At 39.9% G+C, this 23,521-nt stretch overlaps 1 protein-coding gene across 1 annotated transcript in view; it reads right to left on the bottom strand.

The window, feature by feature from the left end:
- The window catches only part of Zip99C (Zinc transporter Zip99C), a 53,002-nt gene that overhangs the window by 19,212 nt on the left and 10,269 nt on the right, over window positions 1–23,521 (bottom strand). The window contains exon 2 of the mRNA XM_019041095.2: window positions 20,695–20,799. Coding sequence (XP_018896640.1) covers window positions 20,695–20,799 — 105 coding nt within the window. The remainder of the gene's footprint in view (window positions 1–20,694; window positions 20,800–23,521) is intronic.

Raw genomic sequence — 23,521 nt, 5'->3', positions numbered from 1 at the left:
AACCGTTTATCATGAGAGACCATCCTCAGGGTATTGGGATTTTTTCACGTCGTTATAGAGGAACAAGCCCTTGCGTTACGGGATGGTCGTATTAGCGTATGACGTCACCACTACCTGCTGCTGCTGCTTATCAATGGCTAACGTTCAAAAAGACATCAGCATATAATTGCGCATTGACTTTCAGAAACTGCGAAAAATACGTATCTCAATTGCACGGTTTAAAAGACTCCGATTGTGATTCATATTCTATTAGAAAAACTAATTGAAATGGTACGTGCAATTGTTTTTCAATGAGTGATGAGAATTTCAATAGGATCTATCGATTGATTTTCCTTTAAAAACATAAGACACGAGCGGAAACTTACAACGATGCAGTTTGAGAAATGCGTTTTTTGACTTTGACCGTCGGAAGTTGGCTTCTGACATGGTCAATAATCACACGGTAAAATTAAAAATTAATAATTCATAATTATGATTAAAAAACGGCACGAAGAAGCTGCACCGTGGTATGGCATTTTTCCGCGAATTACTCGCCCGAGATAGAATAATTTTCTGTTAAATGCTACGCGAGGTGCTCAAAATTAGCGATACGACTATATCAACCTCCACGCAGCTCAAATTGCATAACCGATTAAATTAAGGCGCTCTTACTTTCACACGTTCACGCTTCTTTCGGCCAAACGGCGTGATACAATTATTTCAACTTTAAGGTAGCTCAAATTGCATAGGACGTGAAATGAAGGCGCTCTGAGTAGTTGAATTCTGTTTATTCACAGGTATTTCGGACGATAGAGGATCAAAATGCCAACAAGGCCATCAAGACCAAAAAAATGAAGACCACCTAAATTTTTCAGTGATTATTCTGTCCTCTCAGCAAATTAAAATAATCAATAATTAATATTGATAATATATGATAATAATAGATCCTGAACAATGCCATGCGTATTTAACTTTATTTAGCAAAGATAAGTTCGTAAGCTACTTTTGCACAATAAAACCTACGTAGACACCTTTTATTGGCAATCGGATGAGTTTCATAACTGGTCACTCACGATGAATTTCGAGCGTTTTCCCGTAGTTTTCAAAGTACACGCTATTCGCAGATAAGATTCGCAGTTTTTTTGAATAACTGCTTTTTCTATTACCACGCGGAAACTTTTCGGGGAAAACACAACCAAAAAATCCTCTTGACGAACAGCCATCACATACTCAAAGATAAAAGAGTGACAAATCTTCAGAAAAAACGCGAAAAGATTTAAAAACCCTTTCAAATCGATAAAATGTGAGTGCTTAACTACGCTCGGTATTGTTAAGCCATAATCATTAGGAATGAATATTTTGACTATCACAAAATTGATTTCAATGAATCGATTTGATTTTGGAAGAAAAAAAGAATAAGAAAATTGCAAATCGGCGGCCGAAAATTGATTTACTGAAGGTACGTGATTTTGGGATCAAAATGATGAAAATTCGCTAACAACATTGCTTCATTATCGCCACCACTATGAAAAAAACTTTCGACAGGGTATTTGCGCAAAAAAATTGTCGTCTTGAAAAAATCGATTTGAAATCGCCACCCCTAAATCGCACCCAATCATTATCAAATGAATTGCAAATCCAATGAGTGCATGTTCCTCATTAGCCATTCCCACCTCCTCCTCCCCTCCCCGCCCCCCGGAAAAAATCCTAGTTCCGCCAATGCGTAAGGCGCTTACTTCCACAAACGAAACAGCACCCAGCACACTGCCATGCTAAGGAAAAACGCCGTAAGAACATTCGAGAGTTGTCAAATTTCCTCCGATAAAATGTTTATTTTTGAGGAAAGTTATCAATATTTTCCTTGAAATTTTTACACTATTTGGATCAAATTACGAACAAAATTCTCTGAAAAACCGAGAGAAAAATGTTTATAAATATTCCCATAAATTCGTGATTTATCGAAGGAAATTTGGCAACGTCTAAAACCTCATACAGCGTTTTTCCTTAGCACGGCACAAGAGCCTTCAACTTCGCACTGCAGGATGCGATCACCACGACTTCCTTCGCCGGGGGCGCCTCAACGAAGACGCTTTGTGCACGCGCAGTTGGCAAAAACAACACATTTGTCGGCCAAAAAAATCATGAACTTTCAACCCATCAAATTAGCAGAAACCTCTTCAATCTGTATTTGATGGCTATAATCAATTTTTCCAGTAGGCCAGTTGGATCCACAAAGAGTCTGGTGGGTATGAGTTCGTATTATGTAACAGTTGATATATTAATGGACAGATAATATTTTGGGGGTCTTCTTGAAATTTGAATGATTTTCATCCCTCGGTAAACGAGGGCAAATCATTTCGTCGCATTTTTCTGACTCACAATCAGTTGCAGTAAAAAAATCTATTAGAAAATTAAAAATATGTGAATCTCCGACTTCTCAGAAAACGAACCAGACTTATATAACTTCTAGTTCATCGCATTGCTTGGGCGTTCAAAATTGAAATGAACTAGATAAAACTCACGATAACACGCATTGTTAGGACGTGATTATTCATTTACTAGATGAATTTCTTGCTCTTTAAACATGCACCGTGACGATTCTCAATCTCCTAACTCATATATTTGCTCGTTAATGCTGAAGATATGGGTCAAGTATACTGAAATGCATTTTTCCAAAAAAATAAGGAGGCTACGCCCCCTTGCAGCTTCGCGATCGAACCCCCTTCCAAGCGCTTCGCGCCTCAGACGTCATGCGTGACTCTGATGATTTTATTTTATAAAGTACGATAAAGTATCGAATTGTACAACAAAGTGTGGTGCGGAGCACTTCATCCTCCTCAATATATAAGACTTTTGTATAATCTTAATCTCTCACTCCTCGTAAAACTTCTAGGTGTAAATGCAACATGACGACACTTCGGTCCAGATAACCGAGGATTTCGGTAAAAAATACGAGTTTTAGAGTGACTTAGACTACATAACCGAAAGTCCGTTCCAGTGATCGAAAACTTTCATTGCTTGGACCAAAAACTTTGGTGTTTCATAGAAATCAAAGTTGATTTTTTCTGATTTTTCTTCCATGCATTACAATTGTTGAATCGTGAATCATTTCTGTAACTATACTAAAATGTAGATTGTTGCACACTGAAAAAATGCACTAACATCATGTTCTAGCACACAGAGCAACTCCATTTCGGTCGATTGTGCGTCGCTGGTGGTCGGCACGTCTCGGCGCACAGTAGATCGAGTCAAAAGGGGAAGTCGGACAAAATTTGGAAACTTTAAAAGCTTATAACTCCATTTATATCAAACTTTGGGGTTTTAAAAGTGTTTCCTTTGGTTCTCTCGCGAAGTTTTCTTCCATTTCCACCCCATAAAATTTAAAATTTGACGAATTAAACATCAAAATTGGCAATTCTAGTTACAAATTTCATGTCCGACCTCTCTGATCGATTCGATCCACTGTGCGGCGGCGCTGCGCGACGCCCAAGACACGAGCGAGCACCGCGTCGCGACGCTGCCGTTGAGACACATAATAAACACGCTCGAGTCAGTCGGTCAAACAGATACAAAATCGATACCACAGTCATTGCCATTGCCACTGCCACACACACCAACACACCCTCACTCCGTAGTCGCCACGAATAAGTTCGCGTCCGGAACTCCCCACCAAGCCCCCCAAATTACACGTACCGATGCAAATCACACACACATGCACACCCGCCGATACTCCGAGACGATACTAATTAGTGCGACACGACACCGAGAGTCACGACGTCGTTGTCGGCACATGCATGCAGGTGGAAGCTTTTTTTCGCGTTCCTTCCGGCGTGGCGCCAAAGCTCAAAGCTCTCAATACATCGCAAAAAACCAGGCACGGATTTTTGACAATCCACGTGCGGAGGAGACTTAATCCAGGAAGGCAGAATTCTCAGTGGAGCGATTTTTATCGATTCGGGGCGGAAAATGTGATTTGAGATCTTAACGGAAAACACCCTTGGGCGTTCTGAAGAATATGTTAGGAGCGGTTTAATTCATTTTTGCACCGACAGATAGCGTAAAAAGTTCCAATACAACCTGCCGATTCCCGTGTCCTAAACATGCTAACTATAACTGGATTGCATTTTGCAAAAAGGAACCACTAGCATTGCAATGATGCTAAGATTGTGCAACTTCATCTTTTGCAATAAAATTGCGGAAATCGTGAAAAACTATGAAATTTAGATGGTAATTTTGGTCTTAAATTTACAGTTTTTATCGAGTAAAATAGAAACTATCAAGGGATAATCGGGTTTTTCCTCCAAGACAAAAGAAGTTGCATAATCTTAGCAACATTGCAATGCTAGTGGTTCCTTTTTGCAAAATGCAATCCAACTATGACTCGTATAATAGGTAATGCATAATTTTTTTTCTCTAAACATTGTAATATAGGCTAAAAACTTGAAAAAATCATAATTACGGTATGATTTGACATTTTTGGGTGTTCTTTGTCTCAAAATGTTTGTACGGTGCTCTAGTGTCAAAAACACGAAGATGTTTTAGAGGCTAGAGTCTCTTTTCCTGTGGATGATCATATTGGGACGTTGTATCATTCGCTAAATGTGGCCAGCTCTGAGAAAAGAGTTACGCCCACAAAAACTGAAGAATCCAGATAAAAGGAGGCTGTCGAGAACAGTCAAGAAGATTTTTTTTTTTTTTTAAAAAATCGGAATTAAATTCAGTTTGAAATTTGCAGCTCAAAAAATGCTGTTTCGAGGTGATGCCACTCAAAAGTTTCATCTGGTAGGTACGGTGTATAAAATATTACCGGATTATAGAGTACCTTTACGCTCTTCATTGGCACAAAAATAAACTTAACTGCGCAAACTTTAAAAAGTAAAGAAAAATAAAACGTAAAACAAAATGCATCTCGGTTTCACTTTAGGACCAACGCCAAACAGCACGATAAAATAAAACTTTCACTGATGCCGTCTGCATCGAGAGAAGGAGGTAGGTTTCTCGACTGAGTGTTACGTAAACATCCCTTTATAAAGCCATACCGCAACGGGTAACCCTCATTGGAAATTGTTACGCAATGTGGAGCGCGGGAGCAGGGAAGGGGGATGTTTTTTCTAAGTTTAGTTCTCTTTTCATCACACCTTTGCAGTCATCATTTGAACTTCCATTTAAGTTTCGGTCAAGAGGGCGTTACAAAGATTGCAATTTCACACTGCGGAGCGAAGTTAGATGAATTAGGAGGGCCATAGGGCCTGTTCTGCCATTCGTAGGTGTTCTCAAATACTGAGGACTGGATCATGTTACGTGTAAACACATTAAAAGGGAGATCTTACACATATCGTAAACGGTAAACCAATAATATAGTGTAAGGAGGGGTTACATCAAAAAGGAGTGTTGAAAAATCAATACACTAATGAATCAAACTCTCAAAATGCAAAATTTGCAGTGCACATTTCAGATTTGTTGCTCTTTTACTTATCTACTCTTTGCAATTTCAGCAGAGTTCTTCTAACGCAAAGCGAAAAAAGCATTCATACTGTTGAAAAATTGAAATAGAAAATATGGATTACATATGTATTTTAAAAAAAAAATCGATGAAAAAAATAAAAATAAAATAAAAGCACAACATCTTCGCAGAATCACAAATTCAAACATATGCTATACTTAATTTCTTATACTAGTAATATGTATAAAGCGTTGCAGGACATTCATCGGATTAGAGCATTGAGCCCCTATACTCTCCCTTCCCTATTGAGAGAGATTAATTCTCACTGAATTGCTAATTCAAATCGGTAATTTGGCAGATATCCTCAAATTGAAAAGTGGCATGAGAAGTTTTCAAGCGACATATATGTACAATTAAGATCGGTGAATTAAGTTTTAAACGCAAAATAATTAGATCCTTCCGAGGTCTCTCTCACTCCAGTATCTGTGACAGGACATCCAGCGATTAGGCTGTTTATGGCCATCGGGGACTGCCATCTGTACTTGTACCGTTGGATTTGATTGATGATGATTCCTACACAACGCCGCGGGGCAGGAATTTATTTTAGACCTAACTAAAAAGAACATTTTTGAGAGCATCTCATACTGCTGAAACTTTTTCATCTTTGCTAACAAGTTTGCATCCTTGTTTTCAGTGTAAAATTTCACCCCAACGCAAGGTGTCTACATAGGTTAGGGAAGGGAAATACGATACTTCTTTTTCAGCTTTTTAAGGCAAAATTCCCTGATTTAAGAGCTTGTCGCCCTGAAAATAAACTCGAATAGACTGTTGAAACACAATTTTACAGCGTAAAAAACGCTCTCTTCTACTTATTTCAGATCCCAAGCCTCATTTCTTGCGCTGGCAACATGGATGATAGATCCAGCAACCTTGAAACGTTGCGCCAACTTGATTAAAGCGATTATGGCGCTCTGTGCCCTGACTCAACTAGCAACAATGGTTGATCAACCCATGCGGGAGATGTGTTTAGTTTTCACTTTTCCTCTGTGGTAATCAGCGAGAGGGCACTAGTAACAGGACGAGACGACGCGACAAACTGAACAGAGAACCAACTACCCATGCACACAGGATTATTTTCCCCCGCGGGTAGAGGAAGTAATTTTATGAAAAAAAAGAAAGAAAAAAAGAAAAAAAGATAAAGTAATACCAGTAAGGAGGACAATTAGGAATAGATTCTAAGTCTACCTATACATTTTGAAATATCTTGATTTTTCATGAATTTCAGAAAGCCACAATAAGATAATTCCATAGGAAAGGGAATTCCGGGGGAAAAAAAATCGTTTCAAAACTGAGCACTTGAAAAAAAACGAAAGGAAAATATTATCGTGTCAAGCACTCCAAGGTTTTCACCACAAAAATTGTAGACTAGAAGTACCATAGGATTTCAGGAATTTAGACTTCGATAGCTCAAATAAATTGGAAAAATGTAACATCTCGAATTAAAAGTTTCTGAAAAATGGCCCAAATTCTGGTCATCACAGAACTTTAAAAATCACCGTATATATTCAGTTGATTGTAAGTTCCATCTCGTTTGACATATCCTGCCGTACGAAGAAAAAGAACAGCATGAGGAAAAAATGGTCTCCTCAACTTCACGAGAAAAACATACGTGCATTTTTGCATGGATTCTTCCTAGCTCGCAACTTGTCATCCTCTTCCGTTGATACCCACAATTCAGCTTTTTCACTGGAGGTATCTTGATCTACGTAACTTTCAGGGTAAAATAGCCTTTGTACACGGGTTATTCTGCACGAACTGCTCAGTGCTCCTTTCATCAGTATGGTAATATCGTTGTCCCTCTGGCGTAAGGGCGAATCTCAATTTCCTGTAGAGCCCTAATGCCCATATGACTCCATGTTCTACACGGCTCACTTGGAAATGGAGATACGCTCTTACGTCATTGGCCAGAAAATTGGCGACATTGTTTTCCTCCATTGAAACCTGTGGAAATATATCGATTCTTGGAGGGGCCAGGTGCTCCGATGAGAATCGATTAATTAACATAGGTTTAAATAGAGGGAATCCGGTGTTGCAAAATTGCTGGATATTACGTCATAGACGCTTACTGGGAAAACAGATTATATTCCGACGGTGAAACCACAATACTATGGATATTGATTGCGATGTTTGGAAATTTCCTCTCGTATTTCAATAGAATACTGCTCGACATTTTTCCACGTAAATTCAGCTGGGAGGGGGGGGGGGGGGGCGAAAAAAAATCAAACACGATTTCAGCTAAACTTCCTTCCAAAAAGTGATACGTCACCGGAGCTTATCATCGTCGCGAACAGAGATACGCGGTTTGATACGGTAGATCGTTTTCGATAGTGGTTCGATGTATCGTTTGGTTCAAAACAATAGAACGTAACCTCAAACAAAACTTTCAGGATTTCAGTCGGAAAAGCTGAAAATGAGAAAATTCCTAACTATTTCACCATGCGATGCCATTTAGTACTCATAAGAATCAAAAATCCATCAGAAAAACCCCGTTTCTTCAGATTACTCGATTTACTTTTGAGGCTAAGTTTACATGTTTAACCAATCGATATCGATAAAATCTCACCTATTTGATGTATCGAAAACGATCTACTGTTCCTACCGGTTCGGGCTCCTTCATTAATTGACAATAACTCGAATCTGATGTTCGAAAAACGAAAAATATTGGCCCTTCTTTAGAGAATCATCAATGCAGTAAATAGGTGTTGAATAAGATTTTTCTTCTTTTCCCCCTGGAAGGAAGCAGCGGGGGGAAGGGGGTGTAAATGTAGGCATCAAATCACGATCCTGTGTTAGAGGTATGATAATGCGTCAACATGATGAACTACGACAATGTCTTTCCTTAGTTATATTTACGTCAGCTCTTTACTCAGAAAAATAAAGATAAGTGCGGACATTCCTGAACACTGAATTTCTGTTGAGGAACTTAATGCTTTTGGAGTGTTTCAGCACGAATTTTGGTCGGTATGATATGTGCCGTCTCCCGTTAAGCCATTTGTTGATGTTTATTAAACACGACGCGGTAAATGATGACTTTGTTACGTATGTTTGATTGTTTGTTCGAATAGTGACAAGCTCCTAAAATTTTCTGGAACAATGGGTTTGTGACAGCGACTAAAATAGGACAGTTCGTAATGTCAGGTGCGCTTATCAAAATTTCGAGTAGGAGACGACTATGGCTTACGACGGCGGTTTTTAAAATTATTCACGAACGAGAGATTCACGTTTGATTTACGTCAATATTCTGGCGCTGATGCATCATAATAATAATGACGTCTATTAACTTCTTCTAATTTGTCCGCTTTTTCAGTGGTACTTACATTTATAAATCGACTCGAACAAAAGGTAAAAATAAAAATCCGGTGATAAACTATGTAGGGTAAGTCTTGTCAACTGACCCACTTTGCTATATTCAAGGCTTAGCGAGTTCGCGAAAGAAACTTTTTTAAAAATGAAAACTAACTAAGCAGGAGCGGTAGGCTTTTTTTCAGGCTTACTACCACGACATTAAACGACGATTTTAAAATGACACTAAAACTGAATTAAATAAAACTAAGGCTAATAATATAGTGAGACCAAATGACGATTATTTTCGTTAACCATCTATTCTCAAAAAATTAATTGAAAAAATTGGCTCAATTGAGGGTGAAAGAAAAAATTGGCTCATTTAAGGGTGAAAGAAAAGAATTGGCTCATTTCAGGATTTCACAGAAATTTGGGATGAGGATTCCCTTAATTTTCCCGGGGATTCGAGATCGATTACGAGAAAATTTCCTAACCTGAGACACTAAGGGATGAAAAATAATAATATTATGTTTTTATGGTCCAGCTATGGGAGACAAGCTAAAGTTATAAACTAGGGCGAGTCAACATTCGCCACTTCCATAGACACGATTTTTACTAAGCTTATAGGGGTTGTTTTATTGTATTCCCCTGACTTGCTCCGATCGTGAAGTTCTCCCTGGCTGTGATTACAACCCTTTTATTTTTACGTGTCCGCTGTTAGACGTTTCGGTACGGAAATAAGTAAATTATTAGATCGCCCTCGAGAAATAATCGCAGCCCTTTTCAGGAACGGTCTGGCCAGGGGTGCTGGGGTCACCCAAAAAACTCTGCGGGGTGGCTCAGGAGGCGCTGGTAGGACTCTTGTAGGAGCCGCAAAAACTCTACAAACCCACGTAAAAGAGAACTTCAGGTTAGTTAGGGGGTCTCACCTGCGAGAAGCGACCCCTAAAATGTACACTGGAAAAAAAAAACACATTGGATCTAGAGTCCAGACTCTTAAAAATATCGACAAGAAAAAATACTCTTGATTCAATCAGATTTAAGCTTAAATCAAGAACCAAGCCTCTTAATTTGAGCGGATTTCCTTTTGATTTAGGCTTAAATCTGATTGAATCAAGAGTCCTTTTTCTTGTCAATGTTTTCAAGAGCCTGGACTCTAGATCCAATGTGTTTTTTTTTCCAGTGTGTAGAGACCCAAAAACTTGACTAACCCACGTAAAAGAGAACTTCAGGTTAGTTAGGGGGTCCCATCCGCGAGGAGGGGCCCCAAAACACATTAGCTCCCCAAAAACTTAAAAACCCCACGTAAAAGGGAACTTCAGGTTAGTTAGGGGGTCTCATCCGCTAGGCGGGGCTCCCAAAACGTATCAGCACCCCAAAAACTTTCGAGTCAGAAGATCGATACTGCTCATATTGCTCCGATAGAAAAATAAAAGAGCGTCAACGAATCGAAGCTATTGCGTCATCATGTTCCAGAATATAATGATAAAAGCTATGACCGCGAAAAAAATTTCAATATCCTGCGGTAGCGACGAAGGACACGGGGCGAATTTCACCGGTCTGCGGTGGCGGCGAGTCTCCATTTCTCCAAGGATAATTGGCGGGAGAGAAGAAAAGCCGGGTCTTGACCTACAAATCCCAAGCTCGGAAGCACGACTTTCACTGTCGGGAACCCAACGCCGATCGAATCGCAGTTCATCAACAGCAGCGGGAGCATGACACTCGACGCGCCAAGTTTGAGGTCGGAGTCGCGACCTTGCGCCGCGCCGCGGCGGCGAAAAGCTCTACGATTAATGAATTTTCGCCGCCCAACTCCGCTCTCGCTCCTGGGAACGTCCTCTCTTGTTTTGGGAGTTTTTTTCAACCCTGCCTCGTGCCACGATAAAAATCCCTGGATATCTTTGGAATTATATGAATGGATGGGAATTCAAAACCTACACTGATGAAAATATTTTTTTTCTTGTGTTACAAAGGTAACAAAAGCGTTAATACAGGAAGTGAAACACAAACCAACACTTTTGTGTTGATTTTGGTACAATTTGCGGAGAATTTAGCGCAGAAAACAAGCTCTCGCTCCTGGAAACGTCCTCTCTTGGGAGTCTTTTTCAACCCTGACTCTTGCCACGATAAAAATGCCTGGAGAATGGGTGGGAATTCAAAACCTACTCTGATGAAAATATTTTTTTTCTTGTGTTACAAAGGTAACACAAGGGCTAATACAGGAAGTGAAACACAAAGCAACACTTTTGTGTTGATTTTGGTACAGTTTGCGGAGAATTTAGCGCAGAAAAAAATAGAGAGACTGCCTAGTTCCGCTCTCGCTCCTGGAATCGTCCTCTCTTGCGAGTCTTTTTCAACCCTGACTCGTACGACGATAAAAATGCTTGAGGATCTTGAGAGTTCTATTAATGGGTGGGAATTCAAAGCCTACACTGATACACTGAAAAAAAAAAAAAGTTACGGGCCATATAGATTTAACGTCCGTTCCGGGCTCAGAGGCCGAAAGTTCTGGGTGCTGGAGCCGTAGCTTCGATTGATCCGGGTGCCACGCCCGGTGCTTTCGGCCTCTGACAAGCCCGGAACGCGGACGGTATGTCTATACTAGGGGGCTACGCCCCCTGGCCGCTACGCGGCCCAACCCCCTGAAGGCGCTCCGCGCCATCAATGGGCCGCTTCGCGGCCCTATTTTTACCCTCCTATCAGTGTTAGTTTTATTTTTCCCCTAAACAATTACGATATGAGGTATACTTTAATTTTAAACTTTACTTAAAATTACTTTAAAATTAAAAGGACGCGTTTTGGAATGACTGCTTGATGAAATATTGCAGTAAAACAATGAACAATGATAGTCAGGTAATAATATTTCATGAGTCGGGGATCGAACCTAGGTACACCGAGTTCAAAATGGACGCACACGACGTCTTAGACGACTCGGTCACCGCTCGACGAGAGGAATTGGTGCGAATCTTGTGTAGATAAGTGTAGAGCTGATGCGCAGGCTACACAGCTACTGCGCAACCTCCTCGACCACTGCGCATCCTTCCGCGCATAGCGGTAGCAGTACCGGAGCATTCTATAAACTCACTCACTTTTATAACGTGATTTTAAAAAAACCTGGGTCCTTTTCCCAAAATCTGATTAGAGCGGGCTCATCTAAGGCCTATTACCTGTCGATTTACGCAAAAATCATGGAAATCGGCCCGGTAGAACGCTCAAACGAACTATGACAAAAAGTATAAATTTACACTGTTTAAATGGGAGAATTCGCAACTTTACCACGTAATATAAAAAAACCTGGGCCATATTTTGAAAATCTGAAAAGAGTTGGCTTATCTAGAGACAATTGCCCGTCGATAACCGCAAAAATCATGAAAATCGGCCCGGTAGAAAGCTGGAACTAAGCGTTACCAGTTTCGCAAAATTAGGAGGTCTTGGAGCTTATAGTATAGATAGCCCGTAAGTACGGCCTCCAGGACCGAAGTTTTTCTCAGTGTAAAAATATTTGTGTTCTTGTGTTACCTTTGGTTACTGAAGGAAGTGAAACACAAACCAACGCGAATTTTGGATTGATTTTGGTACAGTTTGCTGTAAAAACGCAGAAAACAATGGAGAGACTGGGAAAATGCATTCAGATGCATTCACGTTGGTATGCACCACTCATTTTTTATTAAATTTCTTCAAGAAAACTAGCTGGTATTTCTTCGTGAAATTATCAACCGAAGGCTGGGGTTATTTTATACTTTACTTCCAATATTAACCAAAATTTTGTGTTTACATTTCTCTCTGTGTAGTAAGTGTTGCTAAACCTATATGTATGTTACCTTGTTTCAAATTTGCGCGTTTTTAGTTTCTCGTTCGGTACATCGATAAAGATGCCTGGCGTTGGGATGAATCATTTCCTCGTTGCTCGTCTATAGGAATCAACCATCAGAACTTGATTCTGCGACCAGCGTAACTAACCCATAGGGCTCACCAACCGGGTAGAATTTTTCTGACGTGTTTATTCTTCTCGGAGATGGAACAGGAGTTCTATGAACACCAGTGTTAAAATTCCTGACAGAAATAATGACTTCCACGCAGGTTCGAAGTATTATGTGTAAACTTGTGAAGTGTTAGAATGATGGAATAACGCGTTAAACAACTAAGAAGTAAATTCCATAGATGCTACGACGAGGAGGTTATCAAGCACGAATAACGATACCTACGATCGGAGTTGGACGTATTTCTGCCTAACGGAACTATGTGCATTAAGGCATGAGCCCTGAGACCCATAAGAATAAATGTATAACAGGGCTTACGTCATAATGCACATAGTTCCGTTTGGCAGAAATACATCCAGTTGATGGGTAATTATAACTGTCAGGGAACTCGGAAGTAAGTTGTAGCTGCGTCCGTGCCGTGGCCAACGCCTCTGGGATCTGTCCCCACAGGTTACAACTTTAAGGCTTCATCCTGCACTGAATATGCTTTATGAGAGAAGAATCAAACCTGATATGCGGATAAAAAAATATGCTTTGTTCCTCGAACACTTCCGTGCGTAAAATCATCGTACATAAATCAATAACTTTGCGAGTAAAATAATAGTAAATACATTTTTCTCGTTTCAAGATTTCACGAGAAACCTACTTTGGCGGCGGTCCCATTTTTGCTTCCTAGATAATTTGCAATGTTTAAAGTTTAGAATCGTCTTATAAAGTGTCCGCTAAACCCTCAAGTTACTTTACCTCCAACACTCGCCGTCGCATTACTATCACTAGAGTATTATTGCAGAATAATGGTTGTTTTAGAGTCAATCACATATTTTATTTCATCCGTTTTATGTTTATACTCCATTAAGAGGATGAATACGAATTGCGTTTGCTTCGAAAAAAGCCAAACTCCGACGTTTGAGAAAGTTATCATGATGCACCATTAAAGAACCGAAAAGTTTATTTTTGACCACAGGGCTCATTTTGCGAACTCGGCAAAATGCGCCAAAAAATATTCCGTCCACTTAAAATTTTCGGATGAATTCAGTTTTTTCGTTTACTGGCTTGTTTCTTTTATTATTTTTTCTTTCCCCCCAGTTGGGCACTATTCGAAACAAGCTATTCAACGTCCACGGTGATGGGTAAATAATTCAATTTTCCTGAATATGCACGGGGACCCACCTTTAAACCAGTCTGCGAGCTGATTGTTGGAATTGGTAGACAAAGCGATAGACACTGAAGACAAAAAGGCTATGGAGGGATCCTATTGGTGGAAGCGGGTGGTTGCAATGGACAAAGGAGGTAGGTAATAGACTAGCGGCAACCCACGAGAGACCCTATAATTAGTCCATTATATTCTCCCTTGGTCTAAAGGAACCACACTTTTCAAGCAATAGGATCGCTCCATATTCCTTGTGTCTCCTTTGTCTATCGCTTTGTCCATCAATTCCAACGATCAGCCTGCTGGATTTCGGGGCGAGTAGACTGGCCCAGACTACTTTTTTCGCGGATTTAGTTCGGCTCATAATAATGGATAATTTGGACGATGTCGATGTCATATACCCGGTCGAAAAGTGACGAATATTGGACGAATCACTTTCGAAACTCGAGCCGGGCTTCTGATAGATAGTGATAGTGACACCACTCACAAGCGGAGAGCACAATGTCGCGAGCAAACAATAAGCTAAAGCCAGACGATCAGTGCCAAACTGGACCCAGAAAACCATTATTAATTTAATCGAAGGAGAGCTAATACATTTTAAAACACCCTACCCTCGAGAGAAATCTTGCGAAAATAGAAATAAATAATTTCGAGTCCCAAAAAAGCAAAACTCATTGATCGTGACCTAATTCGAGAGAAATTTTTCAAGGAGCGTGCAAGAAACCTATACGCCTACGGGGGGACACGTTTTCAGGGTAGCAAAATTCCCTGACTTTTCCATGACTTTCAATGGTTTTCTGACATCATTTCTCGTGCAAATTTTTTTCACTAAAAACACGACTGAAACGTAACTTGGAAGCGTAAAAAAATCAAAATATGAGTGTTAAAATGCAAGAAGTCTTAATTTTCTTCGATGAAGCGTTGAGTGCGTTACAAAATGATTAAATGTTTCGGACAAAAGAAAGAATTTGAAGGTTCCTCAGAAAAATTCCCTGACTTTTCTAGATTTCAACGGCTTTTCAAAAACTTGTCACCCTGTGTTCAAGTGTTTCGGGAATGGAATAAGAGAGTTAATGGCTACTATAAATTCCTGACTATAAATAATCCTCAGGATATCTTGGGTTTACCAGCCGTGTGATGCTGTGATGTACGCAAAATCAGAAATTTGGAGCTAGGGTGGACAGAGGGCAGAGAAACCAGCTAGGAAGTCAATAACTCATGAAAATATTCGGAGATCAATACCTCTGAAACAGCGCTAAGCGAAATATCTATAGTGGGACTGTGAAAAAATACCTAATTAGCTCGTTTTACAACGTTGTGAAATTTTCGAAACATTTTATTTTAATGCCGAAAAAAAAATCATTTTTTCTCCGCATGATATTCCTGCAAAAAAGACTCTCTAAAAAGGCAATGCAACGATACCTGTTGGGCATTTTCTTTGCGCGTTTTTTTTTCTTTTATTTTTCTTCCTTCGAAAAAATTATCAGTTAGAAGACCTTGATCGACTTCACGTACGTTTGTTCTTAGTTTCGCTAACGAAAGTGTCCTCTACAATACGGCAGGGACCTCACAATGCTAATGGTACATGGATTACATTTTGCAATAAGGAGCCCCTATTTCAGGCTCATTTTAGAAACAACATTTGTGCCATTGGTTTCCCTATGCAGAAAGGTGTTTTCATGGAACATTTAGAGATAGTGGTTCCTTATTGCAAAATGTAATCCATATGAAGTATTATTTGAAAACAGGGGGCTCGTGCTGGCAAAAACATCCTGTACTATCGTTCAACCATGTTCGCGGCCCGACGTAGAGGTAAGACACGCTTTGAGTAACGCTTTCCACTTAAATTCACTTACCGGCGAGCAATATCGCCCGCGAGCAGAGCCCGTGGAAAACTGCAAAGACGTTTTTTAATCCAACAGTGGATTTAAACTGACTTCCTGTGACGTCATATGAAGTTATTGCGGAGGCATTTAAGCAACAGGGGAAATTAACGCACAGGCATAATTTTTCCAATACAAAATCCAATTTTAACTGACCGATTTTAGGACAGTTTGGATGCTATACGGTGATTTTTGAAAGATAATCGTTTCTGAAAAGGGTTAGAGAAAAGTGAAAATGCGAAGCTAATAATAAGAGAAGCTTCGCTGGACACCATCTTCTGTAAGAGTCTTGTGTTTCTTTTATAAAAAGCTGGTAAAAAATGAAATATTTGAAAAATTTGTCCTCTCCACTAAAAGTACCCGGAGAAGGAGAAAATTAGGACATGCATGGACTTTTCCTTGTCCTCGAGATTCTTCGGTCCTGCCAACACCCTGGCAATTTTTAGGACACAGAAAAACTGGCTATTTCTTCCTCTTATCTCCTAATTAGCTCCACAAATTCTCAAAAATAAAATGAAAATAAAACTCGTTACTACCATGCACAACATTGAGATCGATACATTTCAAATCGGGATAGTGATTGGGGGAATGGGGGCCGGCCATTCAAGTACGCAGCTTAAATGGATCTGATTGTTAGCTTACGAGGGGGGATGGGGCTCAAGCCTAGTCTTCCGTACTCAAATCTCCCCTCTCCCATTTTCGAAAAAAAAATGCGATAAAAACAATTATTTCCAACTTTTTCAAGTTTCTTCGTTATTTCCTAAAAAGTAGGGACGGGGGCGGGGTAGGAGTCAGGCCAATCTCATAATTATAGGGGGGAGGGGGACGAGAGGTATGCTTACGTCTGCTTTTCAAAGAGGGGGGGGGGGGGGTCAAAAAGTCGGCCAAAATGCCTTACGTAATACTTAAACGGCCTATTGGAAGCAAAGTTCAAATTAGAACAGATAAGTAATTCCATATTGTAAGGGCTATACGACGCGGCGTTACAGAGTCGAATTATTTGTCCACTCATGAGAATATGTACATTGTCGAGAGAGGTCAAATATGCACTGAGTCACTCGGCCTTTAAAAGTTTTATGATCAGTATTTGGTCCTGGTGGTGCCTCTAAGGCGCTTCGATAAATGGTGATTGACACTTGGAATACTTGGATGGCGCTATGCGAAATTGGGTCAATCAACATTTTGGCATGAATCCTCGTTATAGTGTGAGGATGCATTACAATGTTAGTTCATGTTGACATATGAATGAAATCATTCTGATTTCGCGTTTCCCACTTGTGATAGGGCTGCTCAATGCGTAAGTTACACTAGTTGTAACACTCAATAATTACAATGTTGATGGGTAAATCCCACGTAATACGTATCAAAATTCGTATCAGCAATACGTATTAAAATTCGTCAAAATACCAATTTTCTACGCTCAAAATAAGACTGATCGAGTAACTACGTGATCAGTCATCCCAATTCGCTGGTTTCATTGTAAACAAATACATAACTGAGAAGAAAAAAACACTTAAGAAGTGGCCCGAATACTGTATGTAACAAGGTGAAGAAATGGTGCCGGGTCCACGCCATTTCGCGGGGAAATCAAAGCCAAGAAGTTCCAAAAATTATATTTGGAGTCACAAATAAACTATTTCTAACTCTAATGAGCCTTTTTTTAAAATCTAATTATGATTTTTGGAACTTCTTGGCTTTGATTTCCCCGCGAAATAGTGTACACCCAGCATCATTTCTCCACCATGTCAAACACATAACCTCATCATATTCACGCCGCGTCAGGGTGAGAGATGCGTCCAAGTGTTTCTTGCGATTGAAATTTCTATCGTGTTAATGAGTCATTGATTGTTTTATGATTGGTCATTTGGTCAATGATAAAATCGTGATGAGATAACTCTATACACTCTCCTCAGTATTTGGACCTCAAGTTATGATGCTATCAAGTTTGTTGTAGTTGGAAACATAGAGAATCGATAGATGAAACATCGCAAGAATGACGTAGCCACTAAATCAGTCTACTGGCAGAGGTATCGGCTTCCGACAAATATAGTGACGTCATCCTTTTTGGTATTGCATGGTAGGGTACCCGTACCCGTAAACGGAGAGTTCTTCCGTAATAAAATGAAAAATTTCCACACTATAGACACATTAATAATACCGTCATGTTATACGCGCGTGATTACGTTCCATCGAAGAAAACTGTTAGACCCCTCTCCCCCTCACCACTGCCTCATGGAGGGGCTAAAAAAAACGCGTGAAAAATGAAGTGCTTAAAATAATCAGGCGCGGCACCATGATCACGCGATTTCGTTTTGTTTTGCGGCGACCTTTTTGAAATATAATTACTTTCACAATTATTAGATAATTAATTTATTTACAAACGAAGAGATTGAAGTTAACGTCCTCTCTCACGGCGCGAGGCACTCCGATGCAACGTGAGTTTATCGTCAATTCTAAGTTGAGATGAAGAAAGAAAAAAAAAAAATCAATACTCGATTTGAAAAAGTGCAATCGTGGGTCAAACTCCCAGACATAACAAGCGGTAATTTTGATTGTTTATCAGAAGAAGGTAGTCACCAATCGCTGATGCGATGAGTGTATGTAAATACACGCGCTCTTATCAATGTAAACACGCTGGGTACTTATCTGTACCTACTTAACACATTACACGGTAAGCGATTTCAATGTTCGAGGCTTACATGAAAAACGCTTTCCAAGCGCAATAATTCCAAAGGTCCGGTTACACGATCAAATTGAGGCATCGAATTGGGCCTCTCATTGGTCACATACTCACCTCCGGTCTTTTTCCACCAATCAGAGCTTCAGTTTGATGGCTCAATTTGATCGTGTAACTGGACCTTACGACAAAGGTGCTGTGCGACGAAAAGCGGTTCGCTCGAATAAGATCAAGAGCTAACAAACACAATGAGCCTTCCTATACCGAAAAGTAGCTATACTGCGGGGCTAAGGAAGAACGCCGTATGAACCTTTCGGCGTTGCCAACTTTTTTTAGGGAAATCACGAATTTTCGGAAAAATTTGTGAATATTTTTCTTCCAATTTTTCAGATAATTTTGTTTGAAATTTTACTTACCTGAAGTTCTTGCAAAATTTCTCGGAAAAATATTCATAATTTTCCTAAACATTGGAAAAAAAAACACATTGGATCTAGAGTCCAGACTCTTGAAAACATTGACAAGAAAAAGGACTCTTGATTCAATCAGATTTAAGCTTAAATCAAAAGGAAATCCGCTCAAAGTAAGAGGATTGGTTCTTGATTTAAGCTAAAATCTGATTGAATCAAGAGTAATTCTTCTTGTCGATGTTTTTAAGAGTCTGGACTCTGGATCCAATGTGTTTTTTTTTCCCAGTGAAAAATAAACATATCGGAGGAAATTTGGCAACTCTCGAATGTTCATACGCCGTTTTTCCTCAGCACGGCAGTATAGGCGCTAAACTATTCGGTTTGAATAGAATAACTTCAGTTTTTTTTTTTTTTTTTTTTTTTTTTTTTTTTTTTTTTTTACCGTGTGCGAGATAGAATCTTTATTTAATCTAATCTACCTAAAACTCTACCATTGAATTAAATGATTATGGTGAGGAGGGGAAGTAGAGTTTTGAATTCTTTTTTTTTTTCAAGAGGTAAAAGTTATCACAAGAAACTGGCAAGAGAGGTGAAATTTCAAGCTCAAGTCGATCTCAGGTCATGCACAAAAATCCAACGACCATAAATTACCTTCTAGCCTTATCGACCTTTCAAGCATGAGGAGTGCAAGAAAGGAGCTACTCGAATTGAAACAGAGTTCTGCAGTATCTACTATGTATTTGCTGAGGACTTAAAGCTACACATGGAGCTGTCACGTGGTAAATTAACCTGCCGATGATATTGAAGAGCTTTCACTTTCAAAGGTGTACCTCCACCGATATTCGAATGATTTTTCTCGTTTTTTTTCATGTTTTGTGTGTGAGTTTAATGACTGCGTTATTTCAATTGCCTTCCGAGTTCATGATGATCGGCGAGCCGACCGAACGAACGATAAAGGCGACAAAAAATTCCTGACGCTGACTTTTGAGAACTGAGCAATGCGCTGCAATGTTCAACTTGTCACGATCAGACTATTTCTTACACGACTATTACGGAAGAGGCCTATGTGAGGTCAAAAATTTGAATTCCGACGAATAAGAGCAGAATAGAATTTTCATTTTTTGATCAAGTGCGGACTGAATTTTTGGCATGTCAATGAATTGACGCTCATTTCCATAACTGAGAACTTCGTCTAACGATTCATTGTTTTGGAGAAAATAAAAATTCGTAGGGCGACATCTGAGTTTGACAAAAGGTCACGACACGAAAAAACGACGAAAACTACTGAAAAATCTTGAAATTTCTTTAGAACAAAAGTGAAAAAATCCATGATAAAGGCAACAAACAATTTTAAAACGATGATCTATTTTTGCTCTGAATATACACATTACCGCGATTTTGAGAAAAAGATGTGATTTTCACCGCGATTTTTGCCTCAATTTTGCGGAAAATATGCAATTTATAAGTTGCGCCGCCAGTGCGTCACACAGTAGATCGAGTCAATTAGAGAGGCCGGACAAGAAATGTTTTACTAACAATGCAAATTTTGATGTCTATTTCATCACATTATAAATTTTAAAGGATGCTTCCAGAAGAAAATGTCACACCGAAACCAATGGATCCACTTTCAGAATCCCAAAGTTGTGCATAAACAGAGTTAAAAGTCTTTGAAGTTTCCAAATTTTGTCCGATCTCTCCTATTGACTCGATTCACTGTGTGCCGGTCTTCCCATTTTTGCTCGCGACCGATCGCAACCTGACGGTCTCCGGTGGTTTCTGCACCCCTGAACTTATCATATTTTGTTAGTTAGACTGATTTCAAAAATGACTTACGTTTGCCGGAGTTGCTCCAAGCTTCGGGTAGCAAATGAAGGAAGACATCGCCCAGAAGTCCGCCGACTGCAAAACTCAACAGGACCTTCAGTGTTTTCGCACTCGCTGAAACAGATTACATCAAACACATGAGAAATTACTAGCATCAAAGAGAAAACAACCTATCAATGATAAGAAATAGAAAACATCGAATAAATCGTCACTAAGAGTACAGCGACACCCTAACTTTCGTTAGCATAACTCCGTCAAGCTGAGGAGGAACGCTGTAAGAGCCTTGAGACGTTGCCAAGTTTCTCCCGATAAAACCCGAAATTACTGGGAAAATTTTGAATTTTATTTTCCAAAATTTTCAGACATTTTAGTAGGTACTTTAATCTAAAATCTCTGAAAATTTCAAGGAAAAATATGCATGAATGTTGTCAAAAATACATGTTTTATCGAGGGAAGTTTGGCAATTCTCAAATGTTCATACGGCGTTCTTTTTTAACACGGCAGAACTGCAACGAAAGTAATGTGTCTCATTTGCATTGGAAAACGGCATCGTGCCAAAATGACATCACAAACTGTCGTGAAGACGCTTGGCACAAAGGAATCTGAGAATCAGACAAGTCGCGTGCATTTAAAGAGCATTTGCAAAATCGATTACTAAAGTGCTAAACCACGTATCTCTATTACCATGTTTCAAAATTTCGGTTCCTTTTTTATTTTTTCAGGGATAAACAAACAGACTTTATAGCTTTAAATTATCACAGAATATTCTACTGGCGGAGAGCAAAAATTCAAAAAGTTGTCGATAGATTATGTAGACTCGTTTTCCAAGGAGACAACGAAGTATGACACTAAGTCTGCAACGTTGCAAACGATGATATATAGTTTCGTACTTTGGCAATCGACAGTCGACAGTCAACACGTTTGGTATGTTGCGTTCTTGTGTCAGGATCGCCTGCTGCGTCTTTTAAACGTTCGGTAAAGCGTGCAAAACTTTTGGCAAGGGTAACGGGAAACGTGCAGTGCTCGCGCTGAGAAATAAACTTCAGTCATAAGAGCCACAAGTGCATATCATAGTTCATAGATATGCATCATTGTTGCATATCGTCCGTGAAATTCGGTTCACGTAACCGTATTCTTGTCTCCAGGGGAAACTTGTGTGACTCATGACGTCGTCCGAAGCTCATCATCCACCATGTAGGTAGGTTAACAGCCGGAATAAGATTGATGACTGTTGCTCATTTATAATTGGACCGCGTTAAGCAGAAAGGAACCAACCCACATCAGCTGCTGCCAAATTTGACTGGAAAATTTAAGTTTTCACATAAAAACGGTAGTGCTGATTTTTTTGCGAAAATCAGTGAATTGTCTGCAATGTACGAAGCAAATTCATTGACATTTTCAATAGAATCCGCACAAACTACCTCTTGCAAAAAATTAGATTGTTCAGTTAAATTTGACGATAGCTGATGTGGCTTGGTTCCTTTCTGCTTAACGCGGTCCAATTGTCCATAAAAAATTGTTGAATCCCCGAAAGTAAAAGCTTCCACCTGTCGCCAAGATGCCAGAGGAGGGTCTCTGACTCATTCACAGATGCACCTATCTGCGTAGGAAAACTGAAGATTCATATGTTATTTCTAAAATGAGCCAGAAATGGTAGTTCCTAGATGTTCTAGTAGTTCCCTGCTACAAAATTCCAAAATGATGTAAGGGCAGCGGGCGCAAGCGAGCAAAGGCGATCCGTGCCGTACCGTTGCGATTTACGAGCGCGTATTCATCCTCGGAGATAATTAATTTAAAGTCTCCGTTTAGTAATTTCGCCTGCGGCACGAGACGCGCAGGTTCGCTGGCGCAACGCCCGAAGCCCGAGGTCGCTCGAGCGGCGCTTCCACGAGCAGCGTGAGACGCAAAGTTGCCCGCGCGACCGGGTGCAATGATATAAAAGGGAATCCACCCACAAATATTTGTGTTTTTGAGTTGGTTTCGGTAAATAGAAGAAGTAAAACACAAACCAACTTAATTTTATTTACCCTCAATTTCTTACGAGGGAAACCACAGAATCGACCAAAGGCGAGGTTTGCTTTTGGGTTCCACCAACTTTGGCGTTAACCAAACTTTAATTAGCCAAACTTTGGCGTCATTTTTCCTCAGGAGAAATGCGCAGAAAATTGTTTTTCACGATCAGTGTAACCCGGAAGTAAAAAACGCTGAGACATCTTACAAGTGTACCTTGAATTTCTTGCAGGGGAAAACAGCCAACCGAAGGCTTGGGTTCCTACTCCTCACGGAAAAAAGTATCAAAATCCCAGCAATACACCTAGCTGATTTTGGCGCCGATATTACAGAGGTTGCACCGGCTAGATGTATGGTTGAGACAGCTGAAAGTGTGGTTGGATTAACCATATATACCTCTGACTGGTGCGGCAAAATCAGCTGGGAGTATAGTTAGGATTGTGATAATTTTTTTCCCGTGCTGTGTTCCACTTCCAATCAGTGGCGTGGCGTAAATTGCGATGTATCGATTATTATGCCATTTAAACCTATGGTAAAGAATCGATTATTAGGGTGTTCGCTGCGAACACCCTGTTTATCGATCCTTTTCCATAGGTTTAAATGGCATAACGATCGATAGATCGCAATTCACGCCACGCCGCTGCTTCCAATATTAACCAAACTTTGGCGTCAATGAGAAAAAAAAAAAAAGTATACAAAAATCGCTCACGATCAGTGTACACCGGATGTAAAAGAGCGCCGTGATATCGAACGATTTTGCTAAATTCCTGATGTTACTTTGAATTGTTAGCAAAAAAAACGGACCCATTGCGCGTAGAGGAACACT

The sequence above is a fragment of the Bemisia tabaci genome, chromosome 8, assembly GCF_918797505.1.
Source record: "Bemisia tabaci chromosome 8, PGI_BMITA_v3".
Lineage (NCBI taxonomy): Eukaryota > Metazoa > Arthropoda > Insecta > Hemiptera > Aleyrodidae > Bemisia > Bemisia tabaci.
Note: the sequence above shows the minus strand (reverse complement) of the source record. Positions and strands in the feature narration are given on the sequence as shown.